The sequence below is a fragment of the Maniola jurtina genome, chromosome 13 (assembly GCF_905333055.1).
Source record: "Maniola jurtina chromosome 13, ilManJurt1.1, whole genome shotgun sequence".
Lineage (NCBI taxonomy): Eukaryota > Metazoa > Arthropoda > Insecta > Lepidoptera > Nymphalidae > Maniola > Maniola jurtina.
In genome coordinates, this window is record NC_060041.1 from 11,502,461 (window position 1) to 11,522,571 (window position 20,111).

Here is a 20,111-nt window from a genome sequence, read left to right on the forward strand (position 1 = left end):
GACGTATGCGACAAACATGACCTACTCACACTCACTGCCACTTCAGTTTGCCAAACCCCCTGTTCAATAGGTAGGATAAACTGATGATGCCTGCGACTGCGATTTTAACAATCCCTTTTGGTCCCTGTAAATGAAAGAGTTTCCATGGGATTTTTAAAAACCTGAATTCACGCTGATAAACACATTATCGTCATCGTAAACCGATAGATATCGACTGCTGGACATAGGCACAAGAACGTAGGGACTTCCATAGGCCACGGTTTTGCGTCGCCTGAATCCAATTCACCTCCCAGCGACTCATTTGATGTCATCTGTCCATCTAATGGGCGCTCCCATTCTAGCACCTTCTTTTAAGAGGGATAACTCCGTCACTCGCTTCATACAAACGTAGTTCCAATTTCATTTGAATATTAAGCAACCAAAGTCCATGAAATTTTGCAGACATATTCTAGAAACTAATATCTATGTCTGTGGTTTTCCAGATTTCTGTTAAAATATTCGGTTTCAAAGTTACGCGATCTTTACATACAAATCTTTGAGCCCCTGTAATTTTAAAACTACATATTTTTAGGAAAATCTAAAACACCACAGACACAGATATTAGTTTCTAGAATATACGTCTGCAAAATTTCATGAACTTTGGTTGCTTAATATTCAAATGAAATTGGAACTACGATTGTATGAACCGAGTGACGGAGAGAGCCCTGTTAACGTGTATTTTTTTCGAACTATGTGTATGTGCCCGACCCATTGACACTTCAGGATCGCAACCTGACGGATATGTCGGTTACTCCTTCGATTAGGTATGGGTTACTCAAAGCAGGCATCATCTAGTTTACAATATTATTAGGATGAGCAGTAAATAAGTAAATAACTTTTTATTATATAGACATTTAGAAGAATTATTTTAATTACGAAGTTCACACGCGAATACTAAAGAAAATCAAGGAGTTCTAATTCCTGCATGTAGGTAACTGTGTTAACGAGTTTAATAACCTTCTTTTTACGTAATATTGCTGAAAACCGAAAAGTAATTCACCCTTAGAAACCGATGAGCTATGTGCTTAAAAAACCCGTCAACTGCGAATCGGATTCGTACACGATGGGTTCCATACCATAAAAATATAGCAAGCTATGTAACTATTTTTTTATTTTATTAATATGCATTTTAAAATTTCTATTATTGGTTGTTATAGCGGCAATACAAATACACACTCTGTAAAAACGGACAGACAGTGGAGGCTTAATAGGGTTTGCACCATTCGGGTACAGAACCCTAAAAATTATTGCTAGGTACATTCTGTTTAGTAACATTTTACCTATAAGTAGGTAAGTACGTAGTATTATAATATTTATAGACGAAAGACTTCCTTGGGTGAATTTGCATTGGTCCATCTTTCTGTCCGTCCGTGCGTCTCTGATAGATAGAGATTTACAACTTCCGGATTAGATAATGGACATACCTACCCTGTACTTAATTACTTTACTTACTTCAATTTCACAACCGATGGCCCAAAGCCGAAAATTGATGCATGTCTGTCTGTTGTCTTATCACGGCTCACCTGATTTGCAGATTTTGACGAAATATAGTTCAGATAGACCTAGGTACAGCTCGCATCCCAGAAACGGGGCAAGCAGGCTATTTTTTTATCTTGGAAAATCAAAGCAGGAGAATTGTAAAAACCTACATCCAAACAGTCAATGCAATAAAGTTAAAGTTAAGCTAGTTGAACGTCACAAAGTTCTAAAACCACGTAACTAAGTACCTAGCTTTGTCAAAGTTAGCAAAACAGGGAAGCAAAACAAACCTTAATTGTTGTATGCGAGCCAAATAAAAAAAAAATTAAGTACATAATAGGTATATATCTACCCGATCGGGAAATGTGCTAATATAAGTAATAAATCCTGAACTTTACTGGCTTGCTGTATTTATCTACAATGAGGTAAAAATTAATTTCCCAATTTGTTTCCCAAAAAAAAGGGAAAAACTATTCTAGAAGTTGAAATTGTTTGATGGAGATACCGTGATGTTACTTTTTATTCGTTGAAGAGTTTTTGTTTCGAATGTTTTAGCAGATAAATGCTACTACTGCTGCTATGAAACAACGTTTGTTAGTTGATTTGTCCTTCAATCACGTCGCAACAGAGCAACTTATAGAAGTGATTTTTTGCAACGGTATAAAGTTAGACCTGGAGAGTAACATAGGCTTTTTATGACGGAAAATCAAATAGTTCCTACGGTAATTAAAAACCGAACCGAATACACGCGGACGAAGTCGCGGGCATCAACTAGTAGAATAGGCGTACCTACTTTATATCATGTTTGTATGGAGAAGTGCTAAGTAACAAACGTGGCAAATGGACAGGTTTTGATGCATGTGTCTAAAAGACTATTTAGCACTTTACGTTCTTATCCATTATCCAGGCTTTGAGTTGTTTTGATACATGCTAATGGTTTCCTGGAATCTAGCATATCTGGCGTTCTAAATTCAGACATTTCTATATAATATTATGCGAAATTGTTCATTGGTGTACTTGCTTTGATAACTGTGAGAAATAACGACATGCAAATTGTGGAACCAAATTCCTTTTGCAGTTTTCTTCTTCACCATCATCAACATTATCAACCTGTCGCCGGCTCACTACTGAGCATGGAACTGCTCTCAGAATGAGAAGGGGTTTGGCCATAGTCTACCACACACTTTGAAAACATTATGGAGAACTCTCAGGCATGCAACGTTTCCCCACGATGTTTTCCTTCACCATTAAATCAAGTGATATTAATTAATTTTTAATTAATCAAGTGATATTAATTAATCTTTAATTAATCAAGTGATATTATTTGTTTTTTAAAATATGTATAGTAACTCCAAAAAGTTAGAGATGCGTGTCGAACTCCCAATCTCCCGAATAGGAGACTAGGCTATCCACCGCTGTAATAGGTAATAAATATACCTAGCCTTCATTAGTCCCTTTCTACTATAATAATAATTGATAGCTATCCTACAATAGGAGCTAAATCAACCTCGCGTGACCGATATGCAGTATAAAACTTAAATTAGCTGTAGTGTGCTTCCGATTGGTTTGCTGCTATCGAGTCTCGTGTTAAGGTTAATGTTGATTATATGGTAACTAATTAGTGTGGAACGCATAATTATTGGTACATATAATAATAATTATAATCTAGAATACAATACATACTTACATAGAAACGAGTTGTTTGGCGCCACTTAAGAGTCCGCTTCATCGAAGCGAGAACTCGTTGCTGGGTGGAACCTAAAATAGTGCTGTTTCCACAGGGGACGAAAACAACGGTGTTTGGAGTGTAACCCTTTCCCTCTCACCGCACATCATCCCGAGAGATATTAGATTTCAGGATGGGATGGAAGATTTTCAACAACAAAGAATAGAATAATAGGCGTGATGTTGTATGGAGAAACGCGTAAGAAATGTACCCTTAAGCGCCCATCGGCCGTCTAGTCGGGGATCCAGGTTTCGTGGTTATGTGCGAAAAGCAATGAAACATCACTTGCTTTAACGGTACAGGAAAACATCATGAGGAAATCTGCATGGCTGATAGTTCTCCACGATGTTCTCAAAGGTGTGTGAAGTCTGCCAATCTGCACTTTGACCGCGTGGTGGACTATGGTCAAACCCTTCTCCTTCTGAGCGGAGACCCGTGCTCAGTAGTGAGCCGGCAATAGGTTGATCACGATGAAGCGCCCGTAAAAGGTCAAAGGTAAGGATCAAGCACACCGGTAATGCCACTGCTTCATAATAATTCCTTGGGTTACAATTTCTGGGACCAAGGAATTTTAATTTATTGCCCAACCTTACTGGCAAAGCCATCCCTTAAGTGGTTGTACCACAGTAAGTGTATACTTTGAACCAGTATAAAGGTGCCCACGCACTCGAACTGAACTGCAGCTGAATGCCTTACAGACCTAACCACGTACCTACTCATAGTAGAGAAAATATTACAATCACACTATATAATATTATAAAGGCGAAAGTTTGTATGTGTGTGTGTGTGTGTGTATGTTTGTTACTCCTTCACGCTAAAACTACTGGACGGATTGGGCTGAAATTTAGAATGGAGATAGATTATACTCTGGATTAACACATAGGCTACTTTTTATCTCGGAAAATCAAAGAGTTCCCACGGGATTTTTAAAAAACTACATCCACGCGAACGAAGTCGCGGGCATCAGCTAGTTAAACATAAAGCTAGCCTTATCTAATTACTATACAAATCATGTCCGCGTGGAATGGTGCCAAGAATACTGGCTGCATTTCCGCGTTGGACAGCCAGGCTGATCCGTTGCGCAAAAAATGAGCTCATAGTTATACAAAGTTGTCTTTCACAATCATATCCCTCACACCTCAACATGATTGGAAACGTGCCATGTGCTTGACAAAAATGGGAAGTATGTTCGTTTTCTCTCTAATACCTACAATAGGTATACTGTAATATTTTTTATTTTTAGTTTTGTATTATAAGCGTCATTATTTGTAATATTATGTTTATGTGTGGGTTCAACGAATAAATTTTATTTTATTCTATTCTATTCTAAAAAACAGCACGTTAATCCACTCTAGCTCAAACCATATGAATAAACCATCATCAAACAGCGTAATAAGCTTAAATTGATTTTCATAAAGACTTGGGACAACTTGACCAAGTGATTACATACTCTTTGAACTTGACATGTTATATTTTTGTACAATTGCATTGGCACAGATTGGCTATTTACTATCACGCTCATCGTCTAGCCACTCTACCAGACGACTTGCGTCTTAAAAAAGCAAACATTTTAATTAATTAAGAATTCAGTACTTACTCGATTTCCAAGTCTGTTAAGTGAATAATTTAGGCGATGCGAGTGGATTTCTACCGCGGTGAAGCACTTGATTGGTTGATCAGTCAACCGCTAGGCAATCGTCAAAAATGATGAGGAGCTAGTCAAAGTCCAAATCTTCGAGATTTACCTAGCTAGATGTGCCTTTGGCATTACTAGCTATCTTGGCAGTGACGGATTAAGACTACTTGATGCCCTAAGCAATCCATGCCTGTGGGCCCCCCTATCCGTATATCAACTAGAATCGGTCTTTAATTAAACCTTTACCGCCTAAAAACATTAGTTTTTTGTAAAATAAGATGATGAGATGTAACGTACTTTAGAAGTGGAGTAGGTGCGACAACAATAAAAACCAAAGCATAATTATTTATTAATTATTTATTGAAATGCGCCTTGCGGCTTTCGGGGACATTCGTCGGGCAGCGAGTGGGGTTAGATTCTAGATCGGACTCTATGTCAACTTAAAACGCGCGAATTTTCAAATTAGTCCTAGAAAAGTTTCTACTCTCACGTCACCAAAAACCACACCAAAAAAAGTTTTTTGGTGTAGTTTTTGGTGACGTGAGAGTGAGACGTGAATGCCCTTAGGACAGATTTTTTTGTGTTTCTTCTGGTGCCCCCTCAGACGTGATGCCCTAGGCAATTGCTTAATTTGATTAAGGGTTAATCCGTCACTGTATCTTGGTAGTTAAAGATTGAAGCTCAGTTATATTATGAAGTCGTCTATTACTAGGCAGAAAAAGGCAGAACTTTATATGGATGTGTTTAGACTTTCGGATCACCCCGACTCCTTGTACTCTTGGGGGCATTTAATGAAATCAAAATTAGGTCAAATGTAGGCAAGAACATGATCTGAACAAGTAGACTCGACTCTTTTTGTCTGACAATTACGAGTACTTAGGGTTTTTGTTAGGTATGAAGCCAGAAGCTCTCTACGCAGATCTTGGAGTAGGAGGTGATGGATGAGGCAAGCATACGGTGCCGAGAAGGGGTGAAGAGAACCCAGGTGCTAAACATCAAACACCTAAACCCACCTAAGTATAATATAGACCTTCATATAACCATAGGCTAACATTTAATGGTTGGTATTGACCCAATAATATAGCCCATGTCCATCCATCTAATAGAATCAAGACCTATAGGTATAGGTATTGACTCGCCTCATATGCGTCTAATCAATATTGTCACAATTTGATACACTATTTTTAGAAAACGGGGTTTCCAGTTAACTTTGTCGTTGGACATGTAAACTTTTCAATAATTTATGTAGTAGGTCCACCGTCCAATACAGCCATCAATGGGGTTAGATACTTATCGAATGTAGACTAGCTATACCTAAGTTACTCTATCTAAAGGTCGCGACCTAATTTCTGCTATTTCACTTGTAAATAACATATATCTAACGGGAGACATGTGGCTTGTGCCATTTTTAACCCCCGACTCAAAAAGAGGGGTGTTATAAGTTTGACATGTAGTTAGTAGTAGTAGTAGAGTTTGAAGTGTATCTGTCTGTGGCATCGTAGCTCCTAAACTAATGAACCGATTTTAATTTAGTTTTTTTTTTTTGAAAGGTGGCTTGATCGTGAGTGTTCTATATCCAAGAAAATCAGTTCAGCCGTTTGAAAGTTATCAGCTCTTTTCTTGTTACTGTAACCTTCCCTTTCCCTTGGGGGGTGTTATAAATTTTTAATTTACACTTGTTTCCAAAGCATCTCGCGGACGTACATCGGCGACTTTTTATTCGACTGCCCAAAAAAAGAGTGTACAATTTTCATGGTGGTATGCATTGTGGGTTTCTTTATTCCACCAATAATTCACCATAGCTTCTGTACTGAGCCAGAGTCCTGAACAGATTTGGATGTATGGGATATCGTTAGAATCCTAGCATCATCTCGCGAGAGAAAAATTTTCAAAAGAAAAATAAAACTGACTTCAAAAACCTCGGTTTTTGAAGTCGGTTTTATTTTTCTTTAGATTTTTTTTTATTTTAAGAATATTTCCTTTTTATTTTCCACCATTCTCTTACCGAAATAACTTTTCAATTACTCTCTTCGCGGATTGCAGTCTTCCTCACCTTTTTTTACGCTTCTTCTATTACCACTTCTTCTAAAAGCACAGCTGATAAGTAGATAGGACAGGCTATGCAGATGCAGTTGCTAACTTGCTAACAGCATTTTAAGGCCCGGTATCTATTTACCTACGCGCTCATGTATTTAGTGGACCACGTCATTAACAATCTGATTGGTCTACTGAACACAACTCCGCCCATCTAGACTTTGGTTGACACCGAAAGCGAAAAATGAAACTCTTTATTGAAGAGAAACTCGTCAGGACAACGGTCGATACTCCATCAATAATTCAGAAGCCGCCCGCGTTTTCACAGTGTGTGTTAATTTCACACGGCTAGACTGCCCGCTACGGTGTGGCGTCCAATTATACATATATCAGTCTATTTTAAATGGCAAGTAAAACTTCTGCAACTTATATACATTATTAATTTAGTTTAAAGCGTACTTTCTCCGTAAAACACACAGCTGACCCTGGTATTATAGGTATCTGGGTAAGCATTAAGGTGTAAGTCCGTAGCCGATTGCAGGCTGTAGCAGCAACTGACTTTTTTTTAGTTTATTGACCTGCTGGCAAGTGATATGCAGCCTAATATGGAGCCCGCTTGCTAAGGAGATGCCTATTCATCTATTCATACAAAGAGAGAGAACTCATGTCCACCATAATGCGAAGGAAGCTCGCTTTCTTTGGACATTTACAGAGAGGAGGACAATTCTCATTCCCAAGATTAGTGTTGGAAGGGAGAATTGCAGGCAAAAGAGCTCAAGGTCGCCAAAGACGCCAATGGTTGGACGGTTACAATAAGGGGGTGGACAGGTCTTAGTTACCCGAAGTTAAAAGAGACGGCTTTAAATTGAGAAGCTTTTCGGATGATCAGCAGTGCTGCTGCCTGTAGAAGGCTACGGGCTTGTACTTTTAGGTAGAAGCCAAGGGAAAGGATTTAGAATTCCAGTTCATGTAGAAACTAATCAATTATTTAGTCATAACCATGAGTGCCATTAGTTAAAATTGTGGCCAAGCAAGAGAAAAAGGTGATTATTATTAGCGATGAAGGAAAGAGTCGTGAGGAAACCTGCATGCCTCTAAGGTGTGTGAAGTCTAGCAATCTGCACTTGGCTAGCGTGGTAAATTATGGCCCAAAGCCTTCTTATTCTGTGAACACCCGTGATTATCCTGTGGATTCCCTAATACTTGTGATAAGCGTTCAAAAAAAATTTGAGTACAAGTAATCCTAATCAGAAATGTTTTATCGTCCATTATGCCTATCTGTTATTTGACACGAGTTATAACAAGTCTGTCTATGTTAAGTAGCTTAGGATTCAGGAAATTTGACCTTCTGCTTATAATGCTTGCTATAATCTCAATAAAGATCATACCATAGAGTCACCTGTATGTCAAAGGTCTTCGTACATTACACAGACCCGACGCCGACTACATTCCGATTCGACTCACAGTAAAACATGGAAATGTGACGCTCATTTTCACTGAGCTTTATTCCAACTGAAAATTCCACTGTACGACAATGGAATTTTCATTTGGAATTTAATAGGGTCTTGGACTGTAGTAATAAAATGATATGATGTTTAGCGGTAGTTTATGGGGCTAGGAATAATTAATTATTAAAAAGAATCACACTATCACACTAATAATATTATAAAGGAGAAAGTTTGTGTGTGTGTGTGTGTGTGGGTGTGTGTGTATGTTTGTTACTCCTTCACGCAAAAACTACTGGACGGATTTGGCTAAAATTTGGAATGGAGATAGATAATATCCTGGATTAGCACATAGACTACTTTTTATCCCGGAAAATCAAAGAGTTCCCACGGGAATTTTAAAAAACCTACATCCACGCGAACGAAGTCGCGGGCATTAGCTAGTAATTAAATAAAATCATGATTTTTATTTATAACTAGCTGACGCCCGCGACTTCGTCTGCGTGGATTTAGGTTTTTCGAAATCCCGTGGGAACTCTTTGGTTTTCCGGGATAAAAAGGAGCCTATGTGCTAATCCAGGATATTATCTATCTCCACTCCGAATTTCAGGCAAATCCGTCCAGTAGTTTTTGCGTGAAGGAGTAACAAATATACACACACACACACACACACACACACACACACACACACACACACACACACACATACAAACTTTCGCCTTTATAATATTAGTGTGATATCACAACTTTCACGAGGTGACAAATATTTTTTAATTTTTAACATAAAAACAGAGCATAATTTCTGCGAGAAAATATTTTTATGTTAAAAAATCGAAACACATTAGTCATTTAATCGCCTTCAGAATTCGCAGTCGAATCAGAATCTGTGTAATGTGCAAAGACCTTACCTACTAGATATAATCTTGTTGTTATCGTGGTTTGATACTTACAAAAAATCATTGTCATCTTACAGAAAACAATGGAAAATGGCCGTGAACCATGCGAAGAGGTCATATATAAAAAAGTATTGCCAAAACTCAGTCAGCGAGCGCCAAAAATCCTCGAAAATTCGACGGAAAGTTTGGCAAAATTGAACCAATTAGTTGATACGTTGGAACCAAATCACCTAAGCCTTTTGGACAGGATAACATTCGAGAGCGAGAAGATTAAAGGGAGTCAGAGTGCGTCTTCGTCGAGAAGAAATAGCGGAGATGGAGGTAGAGCTAAGAGGGAATTTAGAGAAGGTAAGTGATAGGCGTACCAGAGCAACTGGCAATGCTCAACGGGTTGCGAAGCTGAAGTGGCAAGGGACAGGGTACATAGTTCAAAAAACCTTGGAGTCCCAAGGTCTTAGAAAGGCGACCTCTCACCGGAAAGCGCAGCGTTAGAAGACAACCAACTAGGTGGACAGAAGACATGAAACGAATCAGATTTAGAGTAGATTTAGGCGATCGCAAGACCGTGGCGTCTGGAAATCTCTACAAGAGATCTGCCTTTCTATAATATTATATTTCACTACGTTTTTAGGGCTCAATACCCGAAGGGTGCCACGCGAACGGAACCCTATTACTGAACCTCCGCTGTCTGTACGTCCATCCGTAAGTCCGTCAGTTAAAGGGTTTATCTCGTGAACCGTATGTGGGTAGAGCGTTGAAATCACAATGTTTATTGCTGTAGCTATAACAACAAAACTTCAAAATGGTTGCAAAATGGAACCTTCGTGTGCCAGTCTGACTCGCACTTGACTGATTTTTGACTTTTTTCCATATTTTACAGATGGAACGAGTTCTGAGCCACCTACTGCAAACGTCACGAATTATAACGCGTGGAATGACCTCACAAGCTCCACTTCCACGACGCGAACAGAACTTAGTGGTTCCGACAGTCATGTAGACGATCAGGTATAGCCAACCATGAATCTTGGACTCCTCAAGCAGAGTCATTAACGTGAAATTTTCTTCTTTATTCCCGGAACTGTTTAATTGTCTTCCCATATTTTAAAAATCGTCAAAAATATGGGAATTTAGAAAAACTGATGTCTCTAAAAAATTTTGCTACGTCGTAGGACAAACTAAAAACTAACATAAAACCATGGTCATGGAAAGTTCGGCTACGCTTTGTGGCGATAACTCAAAAACATTTTCTTCGACATTACCCGCTTGGATTGAGCTTTTTTGAAAATCCCGTAGGAACTCTGATTTTCCAGGACAAAAAATAGCCTATGTCCGTCCCCGGGATGTAAACAAACTATGTAGTGTACCTATAAAATTTAGTGAAAATCGGTTTAACGGACGGGCCGTGAAAATGTAGCAGACAGACAGATACGTTCACAAATAATATTAGTGGGTATATGGATCACTGAAAAGTACGTGATTATGAAAAGCTCCAATACCTTTATAGTTATCAACTCGCCGTCGAAGCCACGATTCCGCAATACCCAACACTCCCGTCCAACGGTCTGCTTGGAAGTCCGTAGACAACCTTGCTCCTGACTCAGCGTTCGGCACCTCGCTGGCTGATATTATGGAGAGTCCTACTAATAAGGTAACTAGTACGGAATTGAAATAACCATCCATTTCTTTCAGTTGACAAGCAATTTTGAAAAAATGTTTCATACCAACAAGATGCTGCTTTGTGCGCGTTAATTTAGGAGAACCTACGTCTCTCTCCACTCTAGCAGTGTATCTTATTTTTCAGAGAGTTCCCAAAATAGATTTTGACTAAAAGGTTCCGATTTTATGTTTTTTTTTTTTGTAAATATTACAATAAAACTAGCCTTACATAAAATTAAAAAATATTACAATAAAACTAGCCTTACATAAAATTAAAAAATATTACAATAAAGCTAGCCTTATCTAATTACTGTACAAATCATGCCCGTGTGGAATGGTCCCAAGAATACTGGCTGCATTTCCAACCTGGACAGCCAGGCTGATCCGCTGCGCAAGAAATGAGCCAGTTCTTCTATCACCAGACGAAGCTATTAGTCGCGGTGAAATGCCTCGAAAACATTTTGTAGCAATGGCCCAAGGGTTTCCACGGCAAACGGAACAATTTCATTTTTATAAATTTCCCTTTAGATCTACCTTCGAGATGACTTAAACTCTTCAAGGGACAGTTCAGAAGAGCGCAGAGCTAAGATGAATTGGCGGCTGCTAAGGAATGCAACTTCAGCTGCTGTGATGTTTAGTAAAAAGGATACGGCGTTACCCGGCACTCCACTGCCTAGTTTTCAGGTACCTACCTACTTATCGAAATCATCTCATTTTTATTCCACTGCATAATAATTGATTTTAATACATCGTTGGCTCTGATTAATCGAGCACAATATGGTGGATATGAAAAAATGACGCAAAGAAAAAAATAAATAAATATAGACGTACTTACAGTTTTAATTAAAATAAAAAGTCTAAAATAAAATAAGTACTCATTTGTGACTGAGTAGGTTCTAAAAATGTGTAATTTATGCATGAGAATACAAATCTTTGACCATTTAGAACTCGTGTTATTATTCTGTTACTTAGGATTTGTTTTTTACTAACCTATCCTATAAATTAACAAGTCATTTAAATTTGGCCACGGAGTTATTACAATGAGCGCCGGAAAATTTAATTGTAACTAAATAGAAGATAATGTAAATAATATTATGTGTTTTATTTCATTATTTTTATTCTTTAGCCTCAGTTATAAAAGAGTGGTAAACCAGGGCACTTGTAATTCTATATAATTATACATAACTGTTATCTAATAATTTCTTATGTAACTATTAAATATTAAATGTGAAAAGTCATAAGTAAATTTTTTATTGAGTTTTCCAGCAATTGTATTAGTTTTTGGTGATAAAAATAACTGGGACAAACAACGGTCTTTCCTAACTTCCGAAGTCAAAACTTCGACCCAAAACCACCAGCCATCCAGACCCATACATAAGCTATCTATAGCATAAATAAGGAAACAGGAAAAGTAACTTAAACTGGTACAGTCCGAAAAATTAATATGATTATGGCATCTCCTACTGTTTTACGTTTCTTCCAGTCCAAACCTAGCAGCCAAAGTTCCAACTATCCCAGAGAAGAACGACAACCTTCTATACCAAATGGTTCAAAAGAACAAGAGCAAAACGTTGGAGAAACTAGTTCAGAGGTAAGTGTTTTTCCTATCAATCTAATTATAATTTTACATCAGCTCATAAATTTAGGCACTTGTCCTACTGTAGATTGAAGCGACTAACTACCTTTTCCATACGGGTTTTCCAAATCTCATTCGGGCACTTGTCCTACTACCGTCGAGGAAGCGACTAGCTATTTTGTCGCTCAAGAAACGTACAATCGATGTAATATGATTCCGTGTCAATAAAAGAAATAAATATATCAATATAATAGATCACTGATAGTGCACACTGTCATGTCACCGAGAATTCTCTTACCTTCTGGTTTGTCGTAGCAAAAATAGCTATCAAAGAAAAAAACTCGCTGTGCGATGCTCTCTTAGCGGTCGAAACATTCGCACAGTTTGAATAGGAATTATATATTTGTCTCGGCACCACGACCGGTGCGAGTATTGTCCGTCAAATTATCTCACTCGCTCATAGCTCAGCGACAAAACTATCCCAACTACACACTCGCTTCTCGTTGCTTGCCAACTCGTCTTTAATTTATAGCTCAATTCGTTTCTCATCAATCGTCAGCGGTCAGACAAGTGCCTGTGTTATCCTAAATCCGTTCATAAAGTTGATTCTATTGTGATGAAATCTGTAACAAGCCCAGCTAGGTGATTCGCTAATTCAGTGTCTAAAACTGAATAAATACACCGAGGATGGTTGACTCTACATTGCTGCTACACAGGGTGATACAAAAATAATATTTTCGTAGAAAATCTTCAATGGATTAAAAAATAAGCTCGGTGGCTACTATTCAGTGTTAGACACTGAGTTAGCGAATCACTCCGCTGAAACTCATTTCTCGAAAATGTTCGAAAAATGGTCTCAATCAATTTCAGGGGTTAGACCCAGATTCCTTGATGTTTCGAGATGGCAGGCGCCGTATAGATATGGTTCTCGCGTACGAAGAAGAAGATTATGGTGTGATGACAGAACTAGAGGCACGGAAGAGGGAATACAGACGGACATTCCAAGTAAGATGTAAAAATAACGGCTAATTTAATTGTACCTACACATAATATCACATCATCATCATGATCTACCCATCGCCGGCCCACTACTGAGCACAAGTCTGCTCTTAGCTTGTACACATAATATACCACCATATAAAATCATAATCATAGTGTTTACAGGACGATTATAAATTTTGTTCGCAATACTTTGTGAGAAACGGTAAACAAAATTTCATCATGTTATTCGTGCTCAAAATATGGATCATCTTTCATACGATAAACATAAAGTCTTTCCTACTAGATCTCTATAAAATATTTTATTACTTTCATAACTTTAGTTGAAATTTCAGGAAAATCTAATAAAAGAAGGCCTTGAATTAGAATTGGAAAACAAGTGCCTATCGTTCGACGGTAAAACATGGTTCCTAAAAATTCACATTCCTTGGAAAACTGAGATGCGGCTGGCTGAAGTTTTAAGTATGAAGTTACCAACCAAAAGATTTATAACGATATCTGTAAGAGCCTGGGTAAGAATTTAAGAAACCTTTCAAAGCAAACTTTTGCAAACTTTCTTAGCAAACAAGCAGGCGGACTTGATTACGAACTATACATATCCTGCCCATTACCGCTTCAGCTTCGCAACCCGTTGAGCTATGTCGGTTACTCTATTCTCCTACGGATCTCCTCATTTCTGATTTTGGAAACTCCAAGCATGCTCCCTTTATCGCCCGATATTGAATTCTACCTCAATGAAAGTAGGACATTGTTTTGTTCTTCTATAAGATATTGTTACCCACACTGGCCATAATTAACTAAACAATTACTTAAGAGTGTTGAACCGGCATGAGCTATTCTTAAGCCATTTTGCCCCCCTATATTTTATTAAACACTGCATTTATGTAAAACATGTATATACTACTTTGTAGAATATTTCCTGTTTTATTAAATTGACAGACAACATTTTGCAATTTATTCATAGTTTATCTTTTATTGCCTAAAATACCAAAAGACTATTACTGAATTTTGGATTTCGTGTCATCTTTGACGTTCACTACATCAAAAGTTACTTGGTCGATTCTCACAAAGAAATATATTTACCAAAGAAAAGATCCTGAACTAATAAGATGACAGAACCAAATCTTTCGTTTGGCATTTTTTACATTATAAAAATTCAAACAAAAAAGTCATAATTTCATAAAACTACAGACACATAAAACTGTCATTTAGGTGGGTTATTTTTCTTCATTTATAAATAAAACTAAGTACTCATTAAAGAAGAACATATTTGCAATATAAACAGAAAAAAAAATTAAATTTAATTAATATTTGTTTCCAAAAAATAATCTTGAAACACACTACAAAACCGTGCAACAAGCAATAGTAAATTGAACTAGGAAATTAGTATCGGCCGAGGCCTCTCCGAGAACGGACGTAACGCTTGTTTGCTTAGCAATTGTTATCGGATTTTTTACGATTTACCTGAAATTGTAGTGCGACTATCACTTCTCAATACTAGGTATTTTTAATACTCGCTATTTTTTCTTAAAGATAGATTAAAACTTTTTGTATATTTTTAAATTGTGTTTATATGATGCTGTAAGGAATTGCATTCCTAAATCCTGGTGATCCCTCGGGATTTTTAAAGGATCATCCGTTTAGATGTTTTTTACGTGGTACAGAAATGCGTTGCATCCTGGGGACGGGCTATTACGGATAGGCTACTTTTGTCCTGGAAAATCAAAAGTTCCCACGGGATTTTTAGAAATCCACGCGGGTGAAGCTGCGGGCATCAGCTAGTTAATAAATAAGTATTGCCTCGAGCAAATAGCTGCATTGGTATCTATTGTTCCCTGTCATTGAAAGGGAACAATTTAATTTTCAAAATTTGAAAAAAATTGTAAAACGCGATTTCGGTAGAGAATAGATCAATGCCTATCAGAGCAGTGGCATTGATCTATATTTTTAATAATTTCTAAAAAATAAATTTTTAACTGTTTAAATTTTACATGGGTTTCACATTTATTTCAAGAGCTTTTATAAATATGTAAAACTCAATACTCAAGGTTTCATTATACCGTTTGTGATAAGGAAAACCATGTTTTTAAATAAACGGAAAGTTGAATTTTGTATAATTAGTTATTGACTAGAATTATAATTTTTCAGAATCAAATATTCTTAAAGGCTTATAGTTTTACAGTTATTACCGGCTGACAATGCTATATCCCAATAGCCTTGCTATTTGTCCTAGCCGCTAAATAAAATTTTTCCGGTAAGTGAGCTCGCGCGCCCGCAAGGGCGCGGGAGAGGCACGTCCGAGGCAATGGCCTCCTGCATGCGGGATCCTTCCGCCTGGCGTGACTACGCCAGGGTCCTTGGGTTGGCCCTGGGCCTACGGGCTTTCTTCCTCAGTGAGGAAGAGAGAGTTGGGAGCGGTCCTCACGCCGTCGTGGTCCGACCTAGCCGGGTGGAACCCGCTTGTGGGAAGCCCAGCTGGGTGGTCGACGTGTGCGGAGGACGCGCTCCAAGGCATCTATGTGGCGCGGTTCTCTACTTCCTCCTGTCTGGCGTCCTTGGTAGGCTGGGCCTCACCGGTGAAGGCGGCGAGTCGTCGCAGTCCCTCCAGGATGCGCAGGAGTGGGTCTTCCCCGCCATTTTTGATGGCGTGGAAAACGTCCTCTAGAGTCTCAAACGCCACGGCTTTGATGGCCGCGACGCTTGGTTCGGCGGTCCTCTTGGGCTGGGGCGGGATCCCCTCGGCAGGTCTGGGTTTCTGCACAGGCGGCGGCGAGGGTGCGCGGGTTGGCGATGTCGCTTTCCTGCGGCGACGACCTCTCCTCTTCCTGGCAGGAGCTTTCTCGGCGGTTTCTCGTGGCTTCGGGTCGTTTGCTGGCGTCCGTACCCTGGAGCCGGTGGTCTCGGTGCGCGGCGGCGGTCTTGAGACTGTGGTCGCGACGGTGCCCGCGCGTCTGTTCCGTGCCTCCTTCCGGAACACGGGACAGCCCACGTGGTTTGCGGGGTGGCTGCCTCCGCAGTTTGCGCAGGTCGCTGGGTCTTCCCGTGGTCTTGGGCAGTCCCGTGCGCTGTGCTCCTGTGAGCAGATCACACAGGCCTGGCGTCTGTGGCAGTTCGTTGAGGCATGGCGGAAGCCCTGGCATCTGTGGCACTGAGCGGGACCCTTCTTCCCTCTCCAGGCCTCGATGCGGACTCCCCCCATGCAGAGCAGCTCGGTCACGTCGTAGACTGCTGGTATCGTGTTGGGAGTGCGGCGGAGCATGGCGAAGAAGAGGCAGCCTGGTCGGCCTTTCCTCGCCTTGATCTGGCGCACGTACTCCGGCTCGAACCCCAGCTGGCGGAGTTCGTCTTCTATCTCTGCCGGCTCGGTGTTGAAAGGAAGGCCGCGGATTGCGACCTTCAGACTCCTCTCAGCCGGCAGTGAGTAGGAGAACCAGGACACGCCCTCCGTCTTCTCCAGGGCGGTGAGATACCGCTGGACGAGGCGGAATTCCTGGTCTTCTTGAGGCGTGAATCGGATGCCCTTTCCATATGGGCGGGCTGCTGGGTTTCTGCCCAACTGGAGCTTAATCTGTTTGATGTGGTGCGTCCAGTTGGGCAGGTTTTCCACGATGAGTGGCGGGTAGCGAAGCTTTCGCTGTTTCGTCGGGGCTGGGCCGCTCGGTGGCGCACCGCCGGAAGGGGCGGCGGCGGCGGGCTTCGGCGGCGGCGTTGCTCTCGCGCGGTCGGCGTAGGAGCGTGGGGCCGGCGTCGGAGCTCGGGTGTCGTCCGACCCAGAAGCTTCGGCTGTGCGTCGGGGCATCTCGTGGCGGGAGGGAGGGGTTGTCTTCGCAACCCGTTTCGCCTCAGCGGGCGCGTCCTCCTCGGAGTCGGTGCGCTGCCTGCGGCTGGGGAGCGCACGGCGATCTGAGCCTTCCAGGGCCAGGATGGCGGCGTAGTAGGCGTCATCCTGCCGAAGTCTAGGCTGGACCGTTGTCTCGCTGTCCGCCACACTGTCGTCGTCGAGCAAGGGCATCGACAGCGGGCGCGGCGCGGCGGTTAACGCGGCGGGCGCGGGTGCGGCGCGCGAGACGTGCGGGGCCGGTGGCGCGGCGTACGGCGCGAGAGCGCGCGTGACGGAGCCATACGGGGCTACAACGTCTGGCGCACTCGCGGGTGCGGCGCGTGATGCGGGTGCGGCGCGTGGTGCGGGCGCGGCTGGAGGCGCGGCGTACGGCGCGAGGTTGCGCGTGACGGAGCCGGTCGGGGCTGCGACGTCGAGCGCACTCGCGGGTGCGGCGCGCGATCGCGGGTCGCGAGCATGTCGTTGGTGGCGGCCCTGAAAAGGGCCTTTGGAGGTGGATGGACGGTTGTCCATCCTCGCGCGGCTCTAGCGGCGCGTGGGAGCAGTCGTCACGCCACCCAATCGATCACCGGCTGGTGAGATCGGGCATCTCCGGGGTTCGGGCTTCTCCTCCGCGCAGACAGAGCGCGCGGGCGAAAACTGTTGGAGCTTTTTCTCAAAAAAGTCTTCAGTTTTCTTGCGGAGCGTAGTGGGGTGCGTGCGCAGTGGACGACTGTAGCCAATCCAAATAAAATTTTGATGATTCATCGTCCTTTTATGGCATTAGCGCGGTTTCTTGTATTCCATTATGATTTTTTTTTCATTTGCGTAATAGCATTAGTTTATTGTCTTTTACAGCATTAGTACGGTATTTTGTATTTAGATTTTGGTTGTATACATTGTACACTCTACCATAATACCTGAAACAATAGGATAATTACTATCATTTGCACGTGGTCATCCCTCGTGGATCTTTATGATGGTTTTATTTTTGAACTAGCTATTACCCGCGGCATCGCTCGCGTGATTAAAGGTCTTAATAATAATTGAGGTTTGTTACAATATTTTATGCAATGCTCAAGTTATTTTATCATGTGTTTTAGCATGCTATTCTGCGGGAACTATTAGTTTTTTTTGAAAGGAAAAGTAGTCTATAATGCTTTTTCCTCGACTATGTCTATGCAAAACAACCGGCCAAGTGCGAGTCACACTCGCGCACTAAGAGTTCCGTACTCGGCTATTTTTTCCAACATTTTGCACGATAAGTCAAAAACTATTATGCATAAAAATAAATAAAAACCTGTTTTAGAATGTACAGGTAAAGTCCTTTCATATGATACCCCACTTGGTATAGTTACCTTAGTTTGAAAATTGAAACATTTTTTTTTTAATTCGCAGTTTTCAGATTTATTCCTGTACTTGTGCTGTAAGACCTACCTACCTGCCAAATTTCATGATTCTAGGTCAACGGGAAGTACCCTATAGGTTTCTTGACAGACACGACGGAAAGACAGACAGACAGACAGACAACAAAGTGATCCTATAAGGGTTCCGTTTTTGCTTGAACCCTAAAAAAATGACGTCAATTCATAGCTCTGTTGCGGCGTTATTGAACGACAAATGCGTGAAACACAGCGTGCTATCCCGGGGGAACTGTTTGTTTTTCCGGGATAAAAAGTAGCCTATGTCCTTTCCCGGAAAATATCCTAAGTTGGTACCAAATTTCATCAAAATCGGTTCAGCGGTTGAGCCGTGAAAGCGTAGCAGACAGACAGACAGACAGACAGACACGCTTTCGCAGACAGTTTTCGGGAGCTATGTATAGTACGTGACAGGTCGAGATGGCAATCGAGGTATGAGGCGGGGGACGTTCTGCACACCCGCACGTCACCCGCGCTATCCCGCACCGGATTAGCCCAGGGGTTGTGTGGGTGTGCGGGGCGTCCTCACCCTGATTGCCATCACAACCTGTCACGTGTTGTGTTGCGTATTTGTTTGTTTATTGGCTCATCGATTCACTTATTACTGCCAAACTGCACATTAAATTTTGATAAATGAGATCTCTCTTTCGCTTCGCTTTACCATTCCGTGTGTTAGAGGCTATATTGTCATATGTCATAAAATTTTCCGATATGTCATAAAAGAACTTATCATAATCAAAACGAATGTAAGAGATATAACCTACAAAACCCAAAAAGTATATTGGTTTACCTACACATGACATGAAAAAGAAATGTATATCGAGAAAAAATAAACTTGAAATAGATGGATCGAGTTTGATATCAAATCATAGCAGTTACTATGAAAATTTCGAATACATGTATATAATAATTTATACATATTCAAATATAAATCAATCATCTGCGGTGAAGTCTTTAAAAGTAGTAGGTGGGTTTTTGTACTTTTAGTTTTGAAATTTATCTTATTTTGTTTTTGTATCCCTAGCTTACTTGTGTAGCAATGCACTTATTTTTGATGAATAAATACCTACTCAAGTGTAACATCTGCATTTTTGTACCTGTTAATCCCTTTCATTGTACTGTCCATTGTCTTGCGCTTACGGTAAGTACGATTTAGTACTAACAATAAAATTTGAAAAGATTGTAAAGGACCATAAATAAAAAAAAAATGCTCAATGTCTTTACGGGTATTAGGATTGCATTATATTTTTGATAATTTTGCAAATTAAATATTTAAGACTGTTTAAATTTTAGACGGATTTCACATTTATTTTAGCCTTTATAAATATATGTGTGAAGATTATTATAGTAGGTGTAACTATTTATACTGTGCATGATAAGGGAA

General features: G+C 40.7%; 2 protein-coding genes across 2 annotated transcripts in view; one reads left to right on the plus strand and one right to left on the minus strand.

Annotated features, from left to right (window-relative positions):
• The window catches only part of LOC123871153 (tRNA pseudouridine(38/39) synthase), a 37,561-nt gene extending 29,197 nt beyond the window's left edge, over positions 1–8,364 (minus strand). The window contains exon 1 of the mRNA XM_045914778.1: positions 8,359–8,364. The gene's annotated coding sequence lies outside the window, so the exon portion shown is untranslated. The remainder of the gene's footprint in view (positions 1–8,358) is intronic.
• LOC123871147 (anoctamin-4) overlaps positions 1–20,111 on the plus strand; it is a 32,196-nt gene that overhangs the window by 1,787 nt on the left and 10,298 nt on the right. The window contains exons 2-8 of the mRNA XM_045914768.1: positions 9,333–9,603; positions 10,136–10,260; positions 10,760–10,903; positions 11,440–11,595; positions 12,395–12,502; positions 13,358–13,492; positions 13,822–13,998. Coding sequence (XP_045770724.1) covers positions 9,339–9,603; positions 10,136–10,260; positions 10,760–10,903; positions 11,440–11,595; positions 12,395–12,502; positions 13,358–13,492; positions 13,822–13,998 — 1,110 coding nt within the window. The 5' untranslated portion in view covers positions 9,333–9,338. The remainder of the gene's footprint in view (positions 1–9,332; positions 9,604–10,135; positions 10,261–10,759; positions 10,904–11,439; positions 11,596–12,394; positions 12,503–13,357; positions 13,493–13,821; positions 13,999–20,111) is intronic.